Source organism: Oncorhynchus clarkii, chromosome 23 (genome assembly GCF_045791955.1).
Source record: "Oncorhynchus clarkii lewisi isolate Uvic-CL-2024 chromosome 23, UVic_Ocla_1.0, whole genome shotgun sequence".
NCBI classification, from domain to species: Eukaryota; Metazoa; Chordata; class Actinopteri; order Salmoniformes; family Salmonidae; genus Oncorhynchus; species Oncorhynchus clarkii.
In genome coordinates this window covers 36,330,650-36,355,679 of record NC_092169.1, presented here as the reverse complement: position 1 = coordinate 36,355,679, position 25,030 = coordinate 36,330,650, and the positions used below count along the sequence as shown (strand labels likewise).

General features: G+C 42.3%; 1 protein-coding gene across 2 annotated transcripts; it reads left to right on the top strand.

Annotated features, from left to right (window-relative positions):
- The first annotated feature begins 76 nt into the window (after window positions 1–76).
- Window positions 77–6,070, top strand: LOC139381191 (desumoylating isopeptidase 1-like). Of its 2 annotated transcripts, XM_071124620.1 has the most exons (7): window positions 100–592; window positions 812–833; window positions 1,002–1,071; window positions 1,773–1,882; window positions 2,002–2,124; window positions 4,142–4,248; window positions 4,706–6,070. In XM_071124620.1, exons 1-6 carry the CDS (start codon window positions 502–504, stop codon window positions 4,233–4,235), a joined length of 510 nt encoding a protein of 169 aa, XP_070980721.1. In that variant the 5' UTR covers window positions 100–501; the 3' UTR covers window positions 4,236–4,248; window positions 4,706–6,070. The 2 variants fall into 2 exon arrangements, with proteins under 2 accessions (XP_070980720.1, XP_070980721.1); XM_071124619.1 differs by having other exon boundaries at window positions 77–592; window positions 4,142–6,068.
- The last annotated feature ends 18,960 nt before the right edge of the window (window positions 6,071–25,030 follow it).

Here is a 25,030-nt window from a genome sequence, read left to right as displayed (position 1 = left end):
TATCCGTTTGCATGTTGCAATGGGTGACTTTTATTTTGAACGCAAACCCAAAATTCCACAATTTTGGCCAATTCTTATTGTTGCTAGCTTCACTCAGGTGTCCCAGTCTCACTCTATCCATTCATTGGCTGTTTTTTAAGCCGTATGTATGTATGTATGGGCATTTTTGACAGATATATTTTGCTTTGAGTCACAGTGACACAGCAACAGCTGACTAGCATGTTAGCTAAGAGCTTCGTACGGTTGTGACTCGTGAATTTGCCTCAATTATTAGATATTCGTTGTAATTAAGCTTAGCTACTATATGCCTTTTTATTTTGCCCAACGTAAGGCATTTCGGACTATTTGTGTTTTTCTATTTGCGGAACCAGAACGAACTATAGTAACTTAACACTACGTTAGCTAGTCGGATAGCTAGATAACACTAGCTAGCTAACGTTAGTTCGTACACATTGAAGACAACACAGCACTCAACCTAATTTTACACCACCAAGCTGAATTATGGATCCAAATAACACCTCGTACGCTGTGAAACTGTACGTTTACGACATATCTAAAGGAATGGCTCGCCAGCTGAGCCCCCTCATGCTAGGTAAGTTGTTAACGCGTTAGTTAGCTAACTAGTTTTGCTTGGAATATAAGTTGTTTTACCCGCTGATGTAGAGTTTGGATTGATGAACAGAGGCTGAGGATGCATTTTAGGCCTATGCGCTGAATTTAGAATCAATTTCTGTATCTTATGAACCCCCAAGTTCGCTACAAATTGTAATCTTAATATATAACGTTGTCAACTATTCTGTTCTATTCACAGGTATACAACTTGATGGAATATGGTGAGTAAATTATGTATTTTTTGAATGATTGAAATCTTATTTTAGGGAGGACAAAGGTCAAGTTATGTACACCTTTCATATTTATATTTTCCCCCAGTGTTTTTAAGTCTGTTAATTGGGAGTCCGTCTTTATGTGAAATAAACTGTAGCCTTTTTCCTCTCACTTAGGCACACTGCTATTGTTGTACATGGAGAGGAGTTTTTCTATGGGGGAGATGGCATCACAAACTGCCCACCTGTAAGACAACGTTTTATTCTATTCCTTCCTAACATAAACTAGACCTGGAAATCTCTTTCTTATTGGTGTACATAAGTCTAAGTTAGTTACCCCAAGCATAGATCTTGTTAGTTGTGATACAAAACTTATCCTGGGGCTGCATATGGGCTATTGGAGGACAACTGAGCAAGCAGGTGGCAGGTAGCCTAGCGGTTAAGAGTGTTGGGCCAGTAACCAACAGGTTGCTGGTTCGAATTCCCAAGCCGGCAAGGTTGAAAAATGTGGCCTCCCGGGTGGCGCAGTGGTTAAGGGCGCTGTACTGCAGCGCCAGCTGTGCCATCAGAGTCCCTGGGTTCGCGCCCAGGCTCTGTCGTAACCGGCCGCGACCGGGAGGTCCGTGGGGCGACGCACAATTGGCCTAGCGTCGTCCGGGTTAGGGAGGGATTGGTCGGTAGGGATCTCCTTGTCTCATCGCGCACCAACGACTCCTGTGGCGGGCCGGGCGCAGTGCGCGCTAGCCGAGGTTGCCAGGGGCACGGTGTAGCCTCCGACACATTGGTGCGGCTGGCTTCCGGGTTGGATGCGCGCTGTGTTAAGAAGAAACCTCCAACAAACCCCTGGTCAATTTAAGGCACCCCTCCGCACCTCTATGATTCAGAGGGGTTGTGTTAAATGCATTCGGTTGTACAACTGACAAGCTGTTTGTATTTGTGTGTTTTTAGGGCGGAACATCCCTGGGACAACCCAACTCCATAATAGATCTGGGCACCACAGAGGTGACTGAGGAGATCTTTATGGAGTACCTGTCTTCACTGGGAGAGTCCACGTACAGGTGAGGCTGTGGCACCTGGTCGATCTCAACTCCACACGTAATGGCGATGTGCAGTCTCTCTTTCTCCCTTCTATCTTTACTCTGTTCCTATCTTTGCCTCACATCTTCTTTATCTGTAGGGGGAACCAATACCATCTGTTTGAGTGGAACTGTAACACGTTCAGTAACGAAGTGGCCCAGTTCCTCACTGGCAGCAAGATCCCCGGCCACATCACAGACCTGCCGGCTGAAGTGCTCTCCACGTGAGTTACCCCTCTCTCCCCTCCCCTGTCGATATAGCAACAATAACCTGTTGTCAGACATTTAGAGTGTAGTGCGGAAGCATGGCACAGTGATAGTCGAGCACATATTGTTCATGAGTGACATGGGTAACAATTCCACCTCTGACACTTTCATGCTGTCTCTCCTCTACCTGTAACCCTAAATCTACTTTCAGTAATATCTGAATAAAGAGAAAAATATGGAAGGAGGACAAGTCTCTGTTCACGTGTAGAAACTATATATATATAAAACACACACAGTTGGAAGTTTACATACTTAGGTTGGAGTCATTAAACTCGTTTTTCAACCACTCCACAAATTTCTTGTTAAACTATAGTTTTGGCAAGTTGGTTAGGACATCTACTTTGTGCATGACATGTCATTTTTCAAACAATTGTTTACAGACAGATTATTTTACTTATAATTCACTATCACAATTCCAGTGGGTCAGAAAGTTTACATACACTAAGTTGACTGTGCCTTCAAACAGCTTGGAAAATTCCAGAAAATGGTGTCATGGCTTTAGCTTCTGATAGGTTAATTGAAATCATTTGAGTCAATTGGAGGTGTACCTGTGGATGTATTTCAAGGCCTACCTTCAAACTCAGTGCCTCTTTGCTTGACATCACGGGAAAATCAAAAGAAGTCAGCCAAGTCCTCAGAAAAAAAAATGGTAGACCTTCACAAGTCTGGTTCATCTATGGAAGCAATTTCCAAATGCCTGAATGTACCACGTTCATCTGTACAAACAATAGTATGCAAGTATAAACATGGGACCACGCAGCCGTCATACCGCTCAGGAATGAGACGTGTTCTGTCTCCTAGAGATGAACATACTTTGGTGCGAAAAGTGAAAATCAATCCCAGAACAACAGCAAAGGACCTTGTGAAGATGCTGGAGGAAACGGGTACAAAACTATGTCCACAGTAAAACGAGTCCTGTATCGACATAACCTGAAAGGCAGCTCAGCAAGGAAAGCCACTGCTCCAAAAGCGCCATAAAAAAATCCAGACTACGGTTTGCAACTGCACATGGGGACAAAGATCATACTTTTTGTAGAAATGTCCTCTGGTCTGATGAAACAAAAATGGAACTGCTTGGCCATAATTGTTATGTTTGGAGGAAAGGCGGGGGGGCTTGGCTTGCAAGCCGAAGAACACCATCCCAACTGTGAAGCACGGGGGTGGCAGCATCATGTTTTTGGGGTGCTTTGCTGCAGGAGGGACTGGTGCACTTCACAAAATAGATGGCTTCATGAGGGAGGAAAATTTTGGATATATTAAAGGAACATCTCAAGACATCAGTCAGGAAGTTAAAGCTTGGTCGCAAATGGGTCTTCCAAATGGACAATGACCCCAAGCATACTTCCAAAGTTGTGGCAAAATGGCTTAAGGACAACAAAGTCAAGGTATTGGAGTGGCCATCACGAAGCCTTGACCTCAATCCTATAGAAAAATTGTGGGCAGAACTGAAGAATCGCATGCAAGCAAGGAGGCCTACAAACTAAAGACTCAATTACACCAGCTCTGTCAGGAGGAATGGGCCAAAATTCACCCAACTTATTGTGAGAAGCTTGGGAAGGAAACCTGAAACATTTGACCCAAGTTAAACAATTTAAAGGCAATGCTACCAAATACTAGTTGAGTGTATGTAAACTTCTAACCCAATTGGTTATGTGATGAAATAAATAAAAGCTGAAATCATTATCTCTACTATTATTCTGACATTTCACATTCTTAAAATAGTGGTGATCCTAACTGACCAAAGGCAGGGAATTTTTACTAGGATTAAATGTCAGGAATTGTGAAACTGAGTTTAAATGTATTTGCTAAGGTGTATGTACATTTCTGACTTCAACTGTGTGTGTGTGTGTGTGTGTGTGTGTGTGCTATAAATCAGGACAGCTTGTTCAAAGCACAAGTCGCTGTGTATGTTGTTCATCATGTTACTCCCCGTTGATCAGATTCTAATTTGTGGTGTTCCACTCTCACCCACAGGCCTTTCGGCCAGGCGCTACGCCCTCTACTGGACTCCATCAATATTGCACCTCAGGGGGGCAACACCTTCAACGGACACTATGGCCAGAGATAGGCCGATAACACAGGTGCACAGAGTAATATATTATACCAAGAGTCTGTGTGTGAGGGGTGGGAGATCTGCAGCTCACCTTTTGTGAGTCCCTTAGGCTGCGTTTACACAGGCAGCCCAATTCTGAATTTTTTTTCACTAATTGGTCTTTTGACCAATCAGATCAGCTCTGAAAAAGATCTGGTGGGAAACGATCTGATGTGATTGGTCAAAAGACCAATTAGTGACAAAGTTCAGACGTGGGCTGCCTGATGTATGTCAGTCAGTGGGCCAGGCAGAAACCTCACCCTACCTGACCTCTTTAATACCTTAACACCAACCCAGCCTGGCACACCCCATCCCCAGCCATACCTAACCCTCCCCTTTTTCCACTATAAAGTTGGCCTGATCCGTGCCTGTATTTTAGTATGTCCACGGTTATCAAGATGGCTGTAAGTATATAATAAGATGGAGCTTTCTTCTACTCTCTGTAGGATCCCATGATCGGCTGAATGTAAAACTAGAGAGCTGCAAAGTTTCTCTCTAGAAAGTGCAGCTCTTTCCTACACGGGTGGGGGTAGGGTACATTTTTACATACCTTCTATGTTTTACTAAATAAGTATTAAGCTATTTTACTGTTATATTGTTTTGTGTTCTTTTTTAATTACCATGATATGACTGGGTTGCCACTAGAGGGAGAGAAGGAAAAGAAAAGAGAAACGGCTAAAGTGGTGATAAAATCTAGACAAATTCTGACTTGCACTTGTCTTTGTATTGGGAACTTGCGTATTCACATGTCTTTGTACCAACTGTCTTGTGTCAAGGTTTATCCATCCCTTGAATACATCGTCACACACTCTCAGGGTCATCATGCGAAGATGACCTCAAAGTACTGAATGTTTGATTTTTCTTTTTATAACTAAAGAGACCACAACCGGTCGTTTCAAATCGGAACAAAAATTCATAATGGGCAGAACAAGAAAGGAGGTGGGCAGAGCCAGTTACAAGCAAGCGAGATCCTTTTGGCGCGTTCTAGCATACATTTGCATATTTCTGCTTGGGAACACCTACTCTGTGAAGTGCGTGTGCAATAACTCAATTCGCTTTTGCACTCCTAAACAGTGCCATTTTTAAAAAACTTTAGCAAAGGGTAAATTCTAGGAAACTTAGTCCACTGTTCATAACAGGTTCAAGTTTTGGGAACAGAACTGTAATGAGATCAAATGTTTAATAAATTAGCAGAATCTCCAGCTACTGGGCTTCCTCTCACTGGAAACGCCAAGCTGATGCTTCACATTTATACAGTCGGTGAAATATCTGGCTCATTGTTCTGTGTCTGGATCTTTCCAGAGTTTGTATTCTCATACCTTGTCAAATGAGCAGGAATACACCATATACAGGAATTATCTAAGATTGAAATGTTGTGCAGTCTAATGTTGGTCCAGCATAGGAATACAAAAATCACTCTTCATATCACGAGTCATGCCAATCTCGATTAACTGATCCCAAACACACTGCCCGGGCAACGAATGAGTGGCTTCGTAAGAAGCATTTCAAGGTCCTGGAGTGGCCTAGCCAGTCTCCAGATCTCCAAAGATTTTCTATGGGGTTGAGGGAGTTGGAAAGTCCGTGTTGCCCTAAACAGCCCCAAAACATCACTGCTCTAGAGGAGATCTACATGGAGGAATGGGCCAAAATACCAGCAACAGTGTGTGAAAACCTTGTGAAGACCTACAGAAAACATTTGACCTCTGTCATTGCCAACAAAGGGTATATAAAAGTATTGAGAAACTTGTTATTGACCAAATACTTATTTTCCACCATCATTTGCAAATAAATTCATTAAAAATCCTACAATGTGATTTTTCTGGATTTTTTTTCTTCTCATTTTGTCTGTCATAGTTGAAGTGTACCTATGATGAAAATTACAGGCCTCTCATCTTTTTAAGTGGGAGAACTTGCACAATTGGTGGCTGACCAAATACTTTTTTGCCCCTGTGTGTGTGTGTATATATATCTCTCAAAAAAATAAAGGGAATACTAAATAACACATCCTAGATCTGAATGAATGACGTATTCTTATTAAATACTTTTTTTCTTTACATAGTTGAATGTGCTGACAACAAAATCACAAAAATTATCAATGGAAATCAAATTTATCAACCCGTTGGAGGTCTGGATTTGGAGTCGCACTCAAAATCAAAGTGGAAAACCACACTACAGGCTGATCCAACTTGACATCTGATGTCAATGTTCTTAAAACAAGTCAAAATGAGGCTCAGTAGTGTGTGTGGCCTCCACGTGCCTGTATGACCTCCCTACAACGCCTGGGCATGCTCCTGATGAGGTGGTGGATGGTCTCCTGAGGGATCTCCTCCCAGACCTGGACTAAAGCATCCGCCAACTCCTGGACAGTCTGTGGTGCAACGTGGCGTTGGTGGACGGAGCGAGACATGATGTCCCAGATGTGCTCAATTGGATTCAGGTCTGGGGAACGGGCGGGCCAGTCCATAGCATCAATGCCTTCCTCTTGCAGGAACTGCTGACACACTCCAGCCACATGAGGTCTAGCATTGTCTTGCATTAGGAGGAACCCAGGGCCAACCACACCAGCATATGGTCTCACAAGGGGTCTGAGCATCTCATGGCAGTCAGGCTACCTCTGGAGTCTGGAGTCTGTTTCTGACCGTTTGAGCAGACACATGCACATTTGTGGCCTGCTGGAGGTCATTTTGCAGGGCTCTGGCAGTGCTCCTTCTTGCACAAAGGCGGAGGTAGCGGTCCTGCTGCTGGGTTGTTGCCCTCCTACGACCTCCTCCAAGTCTCCTGCTGTACTGGCCTGTCTCCTGGCAGCGCCTCCATGCTCTGGACACTACGCTGACAGACACAGCAAACCTTCTTGCCACAGCTCGCATTGATGTGCCTTCCTGGATGAGCTGCACTACCTGAGCCACTTGTGTGGGTTGTAGACTCCATCTCATGCTACCACTAGAGTGAAAGCACCGCCAGCATTCAAAAGTGACCAAAACATCAGCCAGGAAGCATAGGAACTGAGAAGTGGTCTGTGGTCACCACCTGCAGAACCACTCCTTTATTGGGGGTGTCTTGCTAATTGCCTATAATTTCCACCTGTTGTCTATTCCATTTGCACAACAGCATGTGAAATGAATTGTCAATCAGTGTTGCTTCCTAAGTGGACAGTTTGATTTCACAGAAGTGTGATTGACTTGGAGTTACATTGTGTTGTTTAAGTGTTCCCTTTATTTTTTTGAGCTGTGTGTGTGTGTGTGTGTTTGTACACACACACACACGGCTGTCTTTTTTTATAAATGTTTTTTGAGGGGTGGGTCAGCTTAATATTGCGTAAAGAATGTTGCTTCCATCAATGTGATAATCTGCATAATTTCCAATCCCCCATATATTTTTTGGGTTAATATATATATCCATACACACATGCATACATATACACACATATACATACCTATATAGACATATACTTTTTTAAAGAATATACCTTTATTATTCCCCACAAACCCTACCACCGATCCCTCAATTGGAGTAAACAAATAAACACTTCGGCTTTTACCTTCAATTTATACATCTTATTCACATTTTACAGACAGTCTATTTTACAATAGTAAGTTTTTTTCTTCCTCTATTTCTGATGTACATCCAGTTTGATTTCTATTTGTAACTGCTATTTCACAAAAGTTCTGAACCTATATACATTTTACATGCGTGTGTTTTACATTACCTTGTTATTAGTCCCACCCTTCAGCTCCATTCAACCCCTCCCATCATCATTCATTTCGGATTTCTATTTGCCATATATTTTTCAACTGTGCTATGATGCTTGGGGTGGCTAACCGGATGGTTGCAAGTTCAATCCCCCGAGCTGATAAAGTACAAATATGTCGTTCTGCCCCTGAACTGTTCCTAGGCTGTCATTGAAAATAAGAATTCGTTCTTAACTGACTTGCCTAGTTAAATAAAGCCAAAAAATAAAAAATGGTTCACAAAATAATTTCTATTCTCATAGCTTCTACAGATTGTAAATTAATAATATATTTTTTTGCTAAAGTAATTATTATATTATTGATTGATTGACTATGGCTTTTCCAATCACCCAGTATTGCTATCTGCAGCGTTAGTTCTAGGCAAATGTTGCAATTCTTCAGCCATTCCTGGACCTGTGACCAAAAACGAGCTACGTATGGACAATTCCAAAAATAAATGATCTAATGACTCTGCCTCCTCACAGCAGAATCTGCAGAGCGGAGAAGATTGTATACCCCCCCCCCCCCCCCCCCCCATATATATAACATTCTATTAGTTGCAAGAATTGTGTATAGTAATTTAAATTGAAAAATTCTTAGTTTTGAATCCGGCGTTGTTTTGCTTATCAATTCATAAACCATGTGCCATGGAATGGGTACATCGATAATCTCTTCCCAACTATTTTGCAATTTATATGGCACAGCTGTCCGGTTTTTGGTCCTCAAATGAAATTGGTATGTTTTTATTTATCACACTTTTCTTTAACCATTTGTGTTCTTTAATACAGTGCTGACATACAAGTTCCTTACTTTTTTCCCCTTCTACTTGCCTCTTCCATTTTTTGTGGTAATGCTGCAATTAATTGGTTGTAATTTTGAGAAGAGCAGACATTTCCATATGTCTGTGTTAGCTGCATGTGTGACAACTCCACCAGTCCTATTTATGATATCATTCACTAAAATTATACCTTTTTTAAAAATGTCTTCGAAAAATAGTTTTTTTTAATCAATTCATATATTTGAATGTAACCACTGTTGTATTATTTGTTCTGTCTTTTCAGGTGGATTAAACTGAAATTGCAACCAACTTTCTAAGGCTTGTTTAAAAAAATAAAGATATTTTGGAGATTATTTCCTTTTCAAACAACCAAAAGTGGGCTGGTGTAATCTGAATAAAGGGGAAAAGGCCCTTCTTGAACATAGATGAGACATTTGTATCAATTTACTAGAGAACCAGTTTGGATTTAAGTATAACTTTTGTATGACTGATGCCTTTAGAGAGAGGTCTAATGCTTTAATATTTAATCATTTCTGCCCTCCAAATTCATATTCGTTATATAAATAGGCCCTTTTAATTTTATCTGGCTTGCCGTTCCAAATAAACTTGAATATTTTTTGTTTGTTCATATAATTTAAAAAGCAGGTCAACTAGGTGTAGGCAAAACCATAAGCAAATAGGTCAACTGTGATATTACTAAAGAGTTAATCAGGGTGATTTTTTGACCACAAATAGACAGGTATTTTACCTTTCCATGGTAGCAAGATCTTATCTATTTTTGCTAACTTTCTATAAACATGTATTGGAGTGAGATAATTTCTTACTTTTGGGATTTGTATACCGAGTATGTCCACATCTCCGTCAGGCCATTTAATTGGTAAACTACATGGTAATGTAAAATGTGAATTTTTTAGTGATCCAATACGTAATATGCTACATTTATCATAATTTGGTTTTAATCCAGAGAGAATAGCAAAAGTATCTAGATCCTCTATGAGGCCGTGGAGAGACTCTAGTTGTGGTTTTAAAGAAAACATTAATCATCAGCGTAAAATGACACCTTCGTTTTTAAGACACGGATTTCTAATCCCTTAATATTATTGTTTGATCTAATTTTAGCAGCTTACATTTCGATGGCAATAATAAATAGATATGCCGATAGTGGACAAAGGCTGTCTTTGCAAGGTAAATATTTTAATGAATTCCCTAATGTCACTATGGTCACATATTGTTATAGCTATTGTATTATCAAGGCTAATGTATTCAGTAATTCACATTGGTGTTAAGTCAATGTTGTGATATCCCCCCCCCCCCCCCCCCCCCCCCCCCCCCAAATCCATCCTTACTCTCTCCACTATTGTGATATAAATGATCCCGTTTATATTTTACGAAACTCTTGCCACTGTTTGATAAAGAACCTTTCTCTATAAGTATTGTTGTCTGTGTCTTCTTGTGTTATCTCGACGATCTTAATTAAGAAAGATCGAAAAGGACGGTGTTCCACAGTGCAGTGTGTTACCAGCCTGTCTATGGCTATTCTAGTACTGGTAGTTTACTGAACTAATATTTAAGTTATCCCATCACCCAAATAGCCAGTTATCAGTGGGAGAGCATTCTACATACCTTATGTGATGGTGTAAAATACTGTACTACTGGAAAATACAAGTGCTTTTGATGATAATTCCCAGAATGTCCACATGGGGGGGATGGTGGTTTCCAGTTTCAGATTTGTTTAAATTGTCGACAGTATAGCTACAGAGGAAACGCACCACATGTTGTTGCTAATTTTTTTTTTTTTTTTTAGCAAGTTATACAAATAACACTTATGAACGTCTCTTTGAGAGAGACATTTAAGTCTTACAATAGTTCCATTGTAATTTCACCTTCATCTGAAGTCAGTGACATCAAAAACATCTTCATATACAGTAAGTACAGGTACAAATAAGTAGTTTATCTTTGATATACATGTTTTTTTGGTCCAATATATCCTTGATTATTACGTTTTTATTCAGCACAATATCATACATGTATCACACTTCATTTAGATAATTATATATTTGATCATAGTATCTTAAACATTTTAATACTGCACTCTATAATTTTGCCTCAAGTTGGTACATTCATATTTTGCATTGGTCTAGTTAAATTTGTCTCAAACTAGGCTGTATATTCAGTCTTCAGCTGGTGACAGCTGTGTTACTGGTCTGCAGTGAGAGACAGCCTGAGCTGTGGATCTACAACTGAGCAGAAGATAACCTTCGTCAGACAACATTAACACATCAGGGATTTCCGAAGGGGAACTGTAGAATCTGAATGTCAGATCAAAGTTTATTGGTCACGTACGCAGATGTTATCGCAGGTACAGAGAAATGGTTGTTTCTAGCTCCAAGTGTAGAGTAATGCCTAGCAATACAAAAACATTTAAGGCGCATATTACAGAAAATTACAGAAATTAAGAAATCAGAACGAGCAATGTCAGAGACTGGAATATAAATAAGCAATAAGGCCCGAGTGTGGGTGGTATATGGCAAATATGCCACGGTTAAGGGCTGTTCTTATACATGACACAACGTGGAGTGCTAGGACACAGCTCAGACGGCATCCCCAGCCATGTCCTCAGAGCATGCGCAGACCAGCTGGCTGGTGTGTTTGCGGACATATTCAATCAATCCCTATCCCAGTCTGCTGTTCCCACATGCTTCAAGAGGGCCACCATTGTTCCTGTTCCCAAGAAAGCTAAGGTAACTGAGCTAAACGAGCTCAATGCCTCAATGCCTTCCTCTTGCAGTAGCACTCACTTCCGTCATCATGAAGTGCTTTGAGAGACTAGTCAAGGACCATATCACCTCTACCCTACCTGACACCCTAGACCCACTCCAATTTGCTTACTGCCCCAATAGGTCCACAGACGACGCAATTGCAACCACACTGCCCTAACCCATTTGGACAAGAGGAATACCTATGTGAGAATGCTGTTCATTGACTACAGCTCAACATTTAACACCACAATACCCTCCAAACTCGCCATCAAGCTCGAGACCCTGGGTCTCGACCCTGCCCTGTGCAACTTGGTACTGGACTTCCTGATGGGCTGCCCCCAGGTGGTGAGGGTAGGTAACAACATCTCCACCCCGCTGATCCTCAACACAACTCAATCATCAAGTTTGCAGACGACACTACAGTGGTAGGCTTGATTACCACCAACACCGAGACTGCCTACAGGGAGGAGGTGAGGGCCCTCGGAGTGTGGTGTCAGGAAAATAACCTCACACTCAACGTCAACAAAACAAAGGAGATGATTGTGGACTTCAGGAAACAGCAGAGGGAGCACCCCCCTAACCACATCAACGGGACAGTAGTGGAGAGGGTAGTAAGTTTTAAGTTCCTCGGTGTACACATCACGGACAAACCGAATTGGTCCACCCACACAGACAGCGTGGTGAAGAAGGCGCAGCAGCGCCTCTTCAACTTCAGGAGGCTGAAGAAATTTGGCTTGTCACCAAAAGCACTCACAAACTTTTACAGATGCACAATCGAGAGCATTCTGTCGGGCTGTATCACCGCCTGGTGCGGCAACTGCTCCGCCCACAACCGTAAGGCTCTCCAGAGAGTAGTGAGGTCTGCACAACGCATCACCGGGGGCAAACTACCTGCCCTCCAGGACACCTACACCACCCGATGTCACAGGAAGGCCATAAAGATCATCAAGAACAACAACCACCCGAGCCACTGCCTGTTCACCCCGCTATCATCCAGAAGGCGAGGTCAGTACAGGTGCATCAAAGCTGGGACCGAGAGACTGAAAAACAGCTTCTATCTCAAGGCCATCAGACTGTTAAACAGCCACCACTAACATTGAGTGGCTGCTGCCAACATATTGACTCAACTCCAGCCACTTCAATAATGGAAAAATTGATGTAAAAAATGTATCACTAGCCACTTTAACCACTTTAAACAATGCCACTTAATATAATGTTTACATACCCTACATTACTCATCTCATATGTATATACTGTACTCGATACCATCTACTGCATCTTGCCTATGCCGTTGTGCCATCACTCATTCACATATCTTTATGTACATATTCTTCATCCCTTTACACTTGTGTGTACGGTAGTTGTGGTGAAATTGTTAGGTTAGATTACTCGTTGGTTATTACTGCATTGTCGGAACTAGAAGCACAAGCATTTTGCTACACTTGCATTAACATCTGCTAACCATGTGTATGTGACAAATACATTTTGATTTGATTTGATTTAGCCATGGTATATTGGCCATATATCACAAACCCCCGAGGTTCCTTAGTGCTATTATAAACTGGTTACCATCATAATTAGAGCAGTAAAAATGTTTTGGTGTACCCATGGTATAGGGTCTGCTTTACCATGGCTTTCAGCCCATCAGCATTTAGGGCCCGACCCACCCATTTTATAAATATATGCAGTACCAGTCAAAAGTTTGGACACATCTACTCATTCAATGGTTTTTCTTTATTTTTACTATTTTCTACATTATAGAATAATGTAATTCCAGAATCTGAATCTGAATCTGAATGAAGCTGGTTGAGAGAATGCCAAGAGTGTGCAAGGCTGTCATCAAGGCAAAGGGTGGATACTTTGAAGAATCTCAAATATAAAATACATTTAGAATTGTTTAACACTTTTTTGGTTACTACATGATGTGTTATTTCATAGTTTTGATGTCTTCACTATTATTCTACAATGTAGAAAACAGTAAAAATAAAGAAAAACCCTTGAGGTGTGTCCAAACTTTTGACTGGTGCTAATATATATATATATATAAGCTGCTCAAAGAAATAAAGGGAACACTAAAATAACACATCCTAGATCTGAATGAATGAAATATTCTTATTAAATACTTTTTTCTTTACATAGTTGAATGTGCTGACAACAAAATGAAATTTATCAACCCATGGAGGTCTGGATTTGGAAAACCACACTACAGGCTGATCCAACTTTGATGTAATGTCCTTAAAACAAGTCAAAATGAGGCTCAGGTCATTTTGCAGGGCTCTGGCAGTGCTCCTCCTGCTCCTCCTTGCACAAAGGCGGAGGTAGCGGTCCTGCTGCTGGGTTGTTGCCCTCCTACGGCCTCCTCCACGTCTCCTGATGTACTGGCCTGTCTCCTGGTAGCGCCTCCATGCTCTGGACACTACGCTGACAGACACAGCAAACGTTCTTGCCACAGCTCGCATTGATGTGCCTTCCTGGATGAGCTGCACTACCTGAGCCACTTGTGTGGGTTGTAGACTCCGTCTCATGCTACCACTAGAGTGAAAGCACCGCCAGCATTCAAAAGTGACCAAAACATCAGCCAGGAAGCATAGGAACTGAGAAGTGGTCTGTGGTCACCACCTGCAGAACCACTCCTTTATTGGGGGTGTCTTGCTAATTGCCTATAATTTCCACCTGTTGTCTATTCCATTTGCACAACAGCATGTGAAATTTATTGTCAATCAGTGTTGCTTCCTAAGTGGACAGTTTGATTTCACAGAAGTGTGATTGACTTGGAGTTACATTGTGTTGTTTAAGTGTTCCCTTTATTTTTTTGAGCAGTGTATATATACACACACACATACACTACCATTGAAAAGTGTGGGGTCACTTAGAAATGTCCTTGTTTTTGAAAGAAAACCACGTTTTTTTGTCCACTTAAAATAACATCAAATTGATCACAAGTACAGTGTAGACATTGTTAATGTTGTAAATTACTTTTGTAGCTGGAAATGGCAGATAAAAAAATTTAAAAAATGTTTTAATGGAATATCTACATAGGCGTACAGAGGCCCATTATCAGCAACCATCACTCCTGTGTTCCAATGGCACGTTGTGTTAGCTAATCCAAGTTTATAATTTTAAAAGGCTAATTGATCATTAGAAAACCCTTTTGCAATTATGTTAGCACAGCTAAAACTGTGGGTTCGATTACAGGCTCAAAATGGCCAGAAACAAATAACTTTCTTCTGAAACTCGTCAGTCTATAACGCTGTGTACTACTCCCTTCACAGAACAGCGCAAACTGGCTCTAACCAGAATAGAAGGAGGAGTTGGAGGCCCCAGTGCTGAGCAAGAGGACAAGTACATTAGAGTGTCTAGTTTGAGAAACAGATGCCTCACAAGTCCTCAACTGGCAGCTTAATTAAATAGTCCCTGCAAAACGTCTCAACGTCAACAGTGAAGAGGTGACTCTGGGATGTTTTCCTCCTTGTAGAGTTGCAAAGAAAAAGCCATATCTCTGTCCAGTGTCTGTGTTATTTTGCCCATCTTAATCTTTTTTTTTTATTGGCCAGTCTGAGAAATTGCTTTTTCTTTACAACTCTGCCTAGAAGGCCAGCATCCTGGAGTCACCTCTTCACTGTTGACGATGAGACTGGTGTTTTGTGGGTACTTACATGGCTTTCAATGGCCTTCATTCTGTGTAAAAACTCCAGCTGATTTGGTCACACCATAGTAGACTGTGCAATTCATTAAACTCTATCAATAAAATATACTATTTCACAGATCATAAAGCTCTTATCCAAAAACAAATGTCAACTCCACATAATACACGTTGTTATATACAGTGAAAACATGATTTTCTAATTTCTTCACCCTATAATTTGGTATGATCGGTAAGTAATCTGTATTGCCCATCAAATAAAATGTTGCTTACAAGAATAGATAATTATGTGTCATACGTTTATCCCAACAGAACATAAAACACAAGTATAACCTGTAAGTACAAGGAGATATCATCATCGGGTTGGAAAAAATGCATGGTGTCATACTGGAAAAGATTGAAAGCACTTCATTCAGTGCTAAAAACATTGACTTAAGTACTGAAATATTAAGAACCATTTATATTGCTTCAACATTTTTCGTCCCTCTTTATTACCCGCTGCTTGCACTGTTTTTGCCCTGGAGGGCTCTGTTGTGTGATGTTGCATATGTCATTGTTGTGGTGGTGTATCTTACATTTAGTTTTGAGGCTGTAATGTTACAGGATTGGTGTTTCATCGGATCTGTTTGGTTCTCACTTGAGAAGGGGAAGCAGTCAATGCAAAACCTAGCTGAAAATGGGTCTGTTTTCTGTTCTTGTAAGTCAAAACATTTGCTTTAGTAGCTGCTACTGGCGCGGGAGTCATTTACACACTGTGTCTATATGTGAATTCTCTGTGTGAATTTAAGTATGCTCTCTCTAATTCTCTCTTTCTCTCTTTCTTTCTCTCTCTTGGAGGACCTGAGCCCTAGGACCATGCCTCAGGACTACCTGGCCTGATGACTCCTTGCTGTCCCCAGTCCACCTGGCCGTGCTGCTGCTCCAGTTTCAACTGTTCTGCCTGCGGCTATGGAACCCTGACCTGTTCACCGGACGTGCTACCTGTCCCAGACCTGCTGTTTTCAACTTTCTAGAGACAGCAGGAGCGGTAGAGATACTCTTAATGATCGGCTATGAAAAGCCAACTGACATTTACTCCTGAGGTGCTGACTTGCTGCACCCTCGACAACTACTGTGATTATTATTATTTGACCATGCTGGTCATTTATGAACATTTGAACATCTTGGCTATGTTCTGTTATAATCTCCACCCGGCACAGCCAGAAGGACTGGCCACCCCTCATAGCCTGGTTCCTCTCTAGGTTTCTTCCTAGGTTTTTGCCTTTCTAGGGAGTTTCTCCTAGCCACCGTGCTTCTTCACCTGCATTGCTTGCTGTTTGGGGTTTTAGGCTGGGTTTCTGTACAGCACTTTGAGATATCAGCTGATGTAAGAAGGGCTTTATAAATACATTTGATTTGATTGTCTAGTAGTGTCAGTCATGGGGAAGCTGTGAGAGTACATTTGTCATTGTCCTCAGCCCATTACCCTGACACACACACACTGAAGACTGCATTCTGGGGCTGTGGGGTGATAGTGCTTGGACTGGGAAACAGCTTGGAGGAGCCATTGTCAGAGCAGGGGGTCAAAAGACTACCAGTTACACTGTCTGGAGAGAACATGAGCAAGTGATGGGGACAGAGGGTGGGAATGAGGGACGAATGGAGGGGGGGAGGGAATGAGTGAGGGAGGGAATGAGGGATTGATGGAGGTTGTAAATGAGGGAGGGGGAGGACGTGAGGGAGTGAATGAGGGACGGGAATCATGTCGTGCTCTGAAAAGCTGGTTATGGCACACATCAACTCCATCATCCCAAACATCATAAACCCAATCCAATTTGGATACCGGCCCAACAGATGCATAGACAATGTAATCTCAATTGCACTCTACACTGTCCTCACTCACCTAGATAAGAGGAATACCTATGTGAGAATTCTGTTCATTGACTACAGCTCAGCGTTCAACACCATGGTGCCCTCCAAGCTCGTCACCAAGCTTAGAACCCTGGGACTGAATACCTCCCTCTGTAACTGGATCCTGGACTTCCTGACGGGCCGCCTCCAGGTGGTGAGGGTAGGCAACATCACCTCCGCCACACTGGCCCTCAAAATGGTGGCTCCTCAGGAATCTGTGCTTAGTCCCCTCCTGTACACACTGTTCAACCGCGATTGTGTGGCCACGCACAACTCCAACACCACCATCATGTTTGCTGACGTCACAACGGTGGTAGGCCTGATCAACGCTGATGATGAGACTGCCTACAGGGGGAGGTCAGTGACCTGGCAGTGTGGTGCTGGGACACCAACCTCTCCCTCAACGTCAGTAGCGAGTCGAGAGCTTCCTCGATGTCCTTAAAATGGTCCAAACACACGCACACAGTTGTGAAGAAGGCACGACAGCATCTCTTCCACCCCAGGTTGGAATGATTTGGCATTGGCCTTCAAATCATCAAAAAGTTACTGCTACAGCTGCAACATTGAAAGCATCTTGACTGGCTACATCTCTGCTTGGTATGGCAACTGCACCGCCCTCGAACGCTTGGCGCTACAGAGGGTGGCACGGACAGCCCAGTACATCACTGGGGCTGAGCCCCCGGGACCTCTATATTAGGCGGTGTGAAAGGAAGGCCTGGAAAATTGTTAGACTGTTCTGAAGTGGCCAGCAATGAGTCCATCTAAATCCCATTGAAAACCTGTGGAGGGATCTGGAAACAGCAATCTGGGAGAACTGGAGCTGTTTACACCAGAGGAGTGGGCCAAACTGCCTGTACAGAGATGCAGGAAGCTCATCAATGGCTATAGGAAGCACTTGATTGTAGTTATTTTGACCAAAGGCTGTGCTACCACATATTAAGTATTGGGTGTCAATCATTTTGTCAGTTACATTTCTGTTTAGTTTCTGATTTCAAATGGATATATTAAGTTCTGAATCAAAAACAAAAGGTTATGTAATATTAATAGTGAATTAAAGAATATTGTAGAGACCAAATACTTTGGTCAATTTCAACTTCTTTTTTGGGAAAATTTTACTTGAAAAAAGTGCAAGGCTGCCAATATTTTTGTCCACGACTGTACATATCTAGCTCTATCACTCCACTATCCCTGCACATTGTAAATATGGTATACTGACCCTGGAATATACTGACCCTGGAAGTGATCAGTATATAGCTACTGACCCTGGAACTGACCCTATTTATAGCTACTGACCCTGGCACTGACACTATTTATAGCTACTGACCCTGGAAGTGATCCAGTATATAGCTACTGACCCTGTATATAACTACTGACCCTTGAACTGACACTATATAGCTACTGACCCTGGAACTGACACTATTTATAGCTACTGACCCTGGAACTGACCCTATTTATAGCTACTGACCCTGGAGCGGACACTATTTATAGCTACTGACCCTGGAAGTGATCCAGTATATAGCTACTGACCCTGGAACAGACACTATTTATAGCTACTGACCCTGGAGCGGACACTATTTTTAGCTACTGACCCTGGAAGTGATCCAGTATATAGCTACTGACCCTGTATATAACTACTGACCCTTGAACTGACACTATTTATAGCTACTGACCCTGGAAGTGATCTAGTATATAGCTACTGACCCTGTATATAACTACTGACCCTTGAACTGACACTATTTATAGCTACTGACCCTGTATATAGCTACTGACCCTGGAACTGACATTATTTATAGCTACTGACCCTGGAACTGACACTATTTATAGCTACTGACCCTGGAACTGACCCTATTTATAGCTACTGACCCTGGAAGTGATCCAGTATATAGCTACTGACCCTGTATATAACTACTGACCCTTGAACTGACACTATTTATAGCTACTGACCCTGGAACTGACCCTATTTATAGCTACTGACCCTGGAAGTGATCCAGTATATAGCTACTGACCCTGTATATAACTACTGACCCTGGAACTGACACTATATAGCTACTGACCCTGGAACTGACACTATTTATAGCTACTGACCCTGGAAGTGACCCTATTTATAGCTACTGACCCTGGAACTGACACTATTTATAGCTACTGATCCTGGACCTGACCCTGTATATAACTACTGACCCTGTATATAACTACTGACCCTTGAACTGACACTATTTATAGCTACTGACCCTGGAACTGACACTATTTATAGCTACTGACCCTGGAAGTGATCCAGTATATAGCTACTGACCCTGTATATAACTACTGACCCTTGAACTGACACTATTTATAGCTACTGACCCTGGAAGTGATCTAGTATATAGCTACTGACCCTGTATATAACTACTGACCCTTGAACTGACACTATTTATAGCTACTGACCCTGTATATAGCTACTGACCCTGGAACTGACATTATTTATAGCTACTGACCCTGGAACTGACACTATTTATAGCTACTGACCCTGGAACTGACCCTATTTATAGCTACTGACCCTGGAAGTGATCCAGTATATAGCTACTGACCCTGTATATAACTACTGACCCTTGAACTGACACTATTTATAGCTACTGACCCTGGAACTGACCCTATTTATAGCTACTGACCCTGGAAGTGATCCAGTATATAGCTACTGACCCTGTATATAACTACTGACCCTGGAACTGACACTATATAGCTACTGACCCTGGAACTGACACTATTTATAGCTACTGACCCTGGAAGTGACCCTATTTATAGCTACTGACCCTGGAACTGACACTATTTATAGCTACTGATCCTGGACCTGACCCTGTATATAACTACTGACCCTGTATATAACTACTGACCCTTGAACTGACACTATTTATAGCTACTGACCCTGGAACTGACACTATTTATAGCTACTGACCCTGGAACTGACACTATATAGCTACTGACCCTGTAAGTGATCCAGTATATAGCTACTGACCCTGGACCTGACCCTGTATATAGCTACTGACCCTGTATATAACTACTGACCCTTGAACTGACACTATTTATAGCTACTGACCCTGGAAGTGATCCAGTATATAGCTACTGACCCTGTATATAACTACTGACCCTTGAACTGACACTATTTATAGCTACTGACCCTGGAAGTGATCTAGTATATAGCTACTGACCCTGGAACTGACATTATTTATAGCTACTGACCCTGGAACTGACACTATTTATAGCTACTGATCCTGGAACTGACACTATTTATAGCTACTGACCCTGGAACTGACATTATTTATAGCTACTGACCCTGGAACTGACACTATTTATAGCTACTGATCCTGGAACAGACACTATTTATAGCTACTGATCCTGGAACTGACACTATTTATAGCTACTGACCCTGGAACTGACCCTATTTATAGCTACTGACCCTGGAAGTGATCCAGTATATAGCTACTGACCCTGGAACAGACACTATTTATAGCTACTGACCCTGGAGCGGACACTATTTTTAGCTACTGACCCTGGAAGTGATCCAGTATATAGCTACTGACCCTGTATATAACTACTGACCCTTGAACTGACACTATTTATAGCTACTGACCCTGGAAGTGATCTAGTATATAGCTACTGACCCTGTATATAACTACTGACCCTTGAACTGACACTATTTATAGCTACTGACCCTGTATATAGCTACTGACCCTGGAACTGACATTATTTATAGCTAATGACCCTGGAACTGACACTATTTATAGCTACTGACCCTGGAAGTGATCCAGTATATAGCTACTGACCCTGTATATAACTACTGACCCTTGAACTGACACTATATAGCTACTGACCCTGGAGCGGACACTATTTATAGCTACTGACCCTGGAACTGACACTATTTATAGCTACTGACCCTGGAACGGACACTATTTATAGCTACTGACCCTGGAGCGGACACTATTTATAGCTACTGACCCTGGAGCGGACACTATTTATAGCTACTGACCCTGGAACGGACACTATTTATAGCTACTGACCCTGGAGCGGACACTATTTATAGCTACTGACACTGGAGCGGACACTATTTATAGCTACTGACCCTGGAACTGACACTATTTATAGCTACTGACCCTGGAACTGACACTATTTATAGCTACTGACCCTGGAGCGGACACTATTTATAGAAACTGACCCTGGAACTGACACTATATAGCTACTGACCCTGGAACAGACACTATTTATAGCTACTGACCCTGGAACTGACCCTATTTATAGCTACTGACCCTGGAAGTGATCTAGTATATAGCTACTGACCCTGTATATAACTACTGACCCTTGAACTGACACTATTTATAGCTACTGACCCTGTATATAGCTACTGACCCTGGAACTGACATTATTTATAGCTACTGACCCTGGAACTGACACTATTTATAGCTACTGACCCTGGAACTGACCCTATTTATAGCTACTGACCCTGGAAGTGATCCAGTATATAGCTACTGACCCTGTATATAACTACTGACCCTTGAACTGACACTATTTATAGCTACTGACCCTGGAACTGACCCTATTTATAGCTACTGACCCTGGAAGTGATCCAGTATATAGCTACTGACCCTGTATATAACTACTGACCCTGGAACTGACACTATATAGCTACTGACCCTGGAACTGACACTATTTATAGCTACTGACCCTGGAAGTGACCCTATTTATAGCTACTGACCCTGGAACTGACACTATTTATAGCTACTGATCCTGGACCTGACCCTGTATATAACTACTGACCCTGTATATAACTACTGACCCTTGAACTGACACTATTTATAGCTACTGACCCTGGAACTGACACTATTTATAGCTACTGACCCTGGAACTGACACTATATAGCTACTGACCCTGTAAGTGATCCAGTATATAGCTACTGACCCTGGACCTGACCCTGTATATAGCTACTGACCCTGTATATAACTACTGACCCTTGAACTGACACTATTTATAGCTACTGACCCTGGAAGTGATCCAGTATATAGCTACTGACCCTGTATATAACTACTGACCCTTGAACTGACACTATTTATAGCTACTGACCCTGGAAGTGATCTAGTATATAGCTACTGACCCTGGAACTGACATTATTTATAGCTACTGACCCTGGAACTGACACTATTTATAGCTACTGATCCTGGAACTGACACTATTTATAGCTACTGACCCTGGAACTGACATTATTTATAGCTACTGACCCTGGAACTGACACTATTTATAGCTACTGATCCTGGAACAGACACTATTTATAGCTACTGATCCTGGAACTGACACTATTTATAGCTACTGACCCTGGAACTGACCCTATTTATAGCTACTGACCCTGGAACTGACCCTATTTATAGCTACTGACCCTGGAAGTGATCCAGTATATAGCTACTGACCCTGGAACAGACACTATTTATAGCTACTGACCCTGGAAGTGATCCAGTATATAGCTACTGACCCTGGAACAGACACTATTTATAGCTACTGACCCTGGAAGTGATCCAGTATATAACTACTGACCCTTGAACTGACACTATATAGCTACTGACCCTGTATATAACTACTGACCCTTGAACTGACACTATATAGCTACTGACCCTGGAACAGACACTATTTATAGCTACTGACCCTGGAACTGACCCTATTTATAGCTACTGACCCTGGAACTGACCCTATTTATAGCTACTGACCCTGGAAGTGACCCTGTATATAGCTACTGACCCTGGACCTGACCCTGTATATAGCTACTGACCCTGGACCTGACTCTGTATATAACTACTGACCCTAGACCTGACCTTGTATATAGCTACTGACCTTGGACCTGACCCTGTGTATAGCTACTGATCCTGGACCTGACCCTGTATATAGCTACTGACCCTGTATATAGCTACTGACCCTGTATATAGCTACTGACCCTGGACCTGACCCTGTATATAGCTACTGACCCTGTATATAGCTACTGACCCTGTATATAGCTACTGACCCGGGACCTGACCCTGTATATAGCTTCTGACCCTGGAACTGACACTATTTATAGCTACTGACCCTGGAACTGACACTATTTATAGCTACTGACCCTGGAACTGACACTATTTATAGCTACTGACCCTGGATTTGACACTATTTATAGCTACTGACCCTGGAAGTGATCCAGTATATAGCTACTGACCCTGTATATAACTACTGACCCTTGAACTGACACTATTTATAGCTACTGACCCTGGAACTGACCCTATTTATAGCTACTGACCCTGGAACTGACACTATTTATAGCTACTGACCCTGTATATAACTACTGACCCTGGCACTGACCCTGTATATAACTACTGACCCTAGACCTGACCCTGTATATAGCTTCTGACCCTGGAACTGACACTATTTATAGCTACTGACCCTGGAACTGACACTATTTATAGCTACTGACCCTGGAACTGACACTATTTATAGCTACTGAGCCTGGAACTGACACTATTTATAGCTACTGACCCTGGAAGTGATCCAGTATATAGCTACTGACCCTGTATATAACTACTGACCCTTGAACTGACACTATTTATAGCTACTGACCCTGGAACTGACCCTATTTATAGCTACTGACCCTGGAACTGACACTATTTATAGCTACTGACCCTGTATATAACTACTGACCCTGGCACTGACCCTGTATATAACTACTGACCCTAGACCTGACCTTGTATATAGCTACTGACCTTGGACCTGACCCCATAAAAAGCTACTGATCCTGGACCTGACCCTGTATATAGCTACTGACCCTGGACCTCACCCTGTATATAGCTACTGACCCTGGACCTGACCCTGTATATAACTACTGACCCTAGACCTGACCTTGTATATAGCTATTGACCTTGGACCTGACCCCATAAAAAGCTACTGATCCTGGACCTGACCCTGTATATAGCTACTGACCCTGGAACTCACCCTATATATAGCTTACATAGTTTATTGTGTTCTTATTTTTGTTATACTTTACTTAAAAAATAATAATACTACTCATATTGATTACTGCACAGTTGGAAAAAACCCTGCAAGAAAGGCATTTCACTGTACTTGTACGTGTGACAACATAAACTTGATTAGAAAAGGGTAGAGGATGAGAAGATGAGGAGGTAGAGAAGATGAGGAGGGGGTGAGGAGGAATAGAGAGGAGCTGAGGAGGTGGAATAAAGAAGATGAGGAGAAATAGAGAGAAGATGAGGAGGATTAGAGAGAAGATGAGAAGGGGGGAGAAGGAAAAGAGAAGATCAGGAGGTGGAGAGGAGGAATAGAGAGAAGATGAGGTGGAGAGGAGGAGTAGAGAGAAGGTGAGGAGGAATAGAGACGATGAGGTGGAGAGAGAAGATGAGGAGGTGGAGAGGAGGAATAGAGAGAAGATGAGGGGGAGAAGATGAGGAATAGAGAGAAGATGAGGGGGAGAAGAGGAGGAATAGAGAGAAGATGAGGGGGAGAAGAAGAGGAATAGAGAGAGATGAGGAGGTGGGGAGGTGGAGATGAGGAATAGAGAAAAGATGAGGAATAGAGAGAAGATGAGGAGGTGGAGGGGCAGAATAGAGAAGATGCGGAGGTGGAGGGGAGGAATAGAGAGAAGATGAAGAGGAAAAGAGAGAAGAGGAGGTGGTGGAGGGGAGGAAAAGAGAAGATGAGGTGGAGGTGAAGAATAGAGAAGATGAGGGAGAGAGGAGGACTAAAGAGACGATGTGGAGGAATAGAGAGAATAGGAGGTGGTGGAGGGGAGGAATAGAGAGAAGAGGAGGTGGTGGAGGGAGGAAAAGAGAAGATGAGGTGGAGGAGAGGAATAGAGAAGATGAGGGGGAGAGGAAGAATAAAGAGACAATGTGGAGGAATAGAGAGAATAGGAGGTGGTGGAGGGGAGGAATAGAGAAGATGAGGTGGAGGAGAGGAATAGAGAGAATAGGAGGTGG

Coding starts and splice junctions, on each gene's coding strand:
- LOC139381191 (XM_071124620.1), top strand. CDS start 502: ATGGATCCAAATAACACCTCGTACGCTGTGAAACTGTACGTTTACGAC. Junction 1,883..2,001: donor CTGGGAGAGTCCACGTACAG/GTGAGGCTGTGG, acceptor CTTTATCTGTAG/GGGGAACCAATACCATCTGT. Junction 2,125..4,141: donor CCGGCTGAAGTGCTCTCCAC/GTGAGTTACCCC, acceptor TCTCACCCACAG/GCCTTTCGGCCAGGCGCTAC.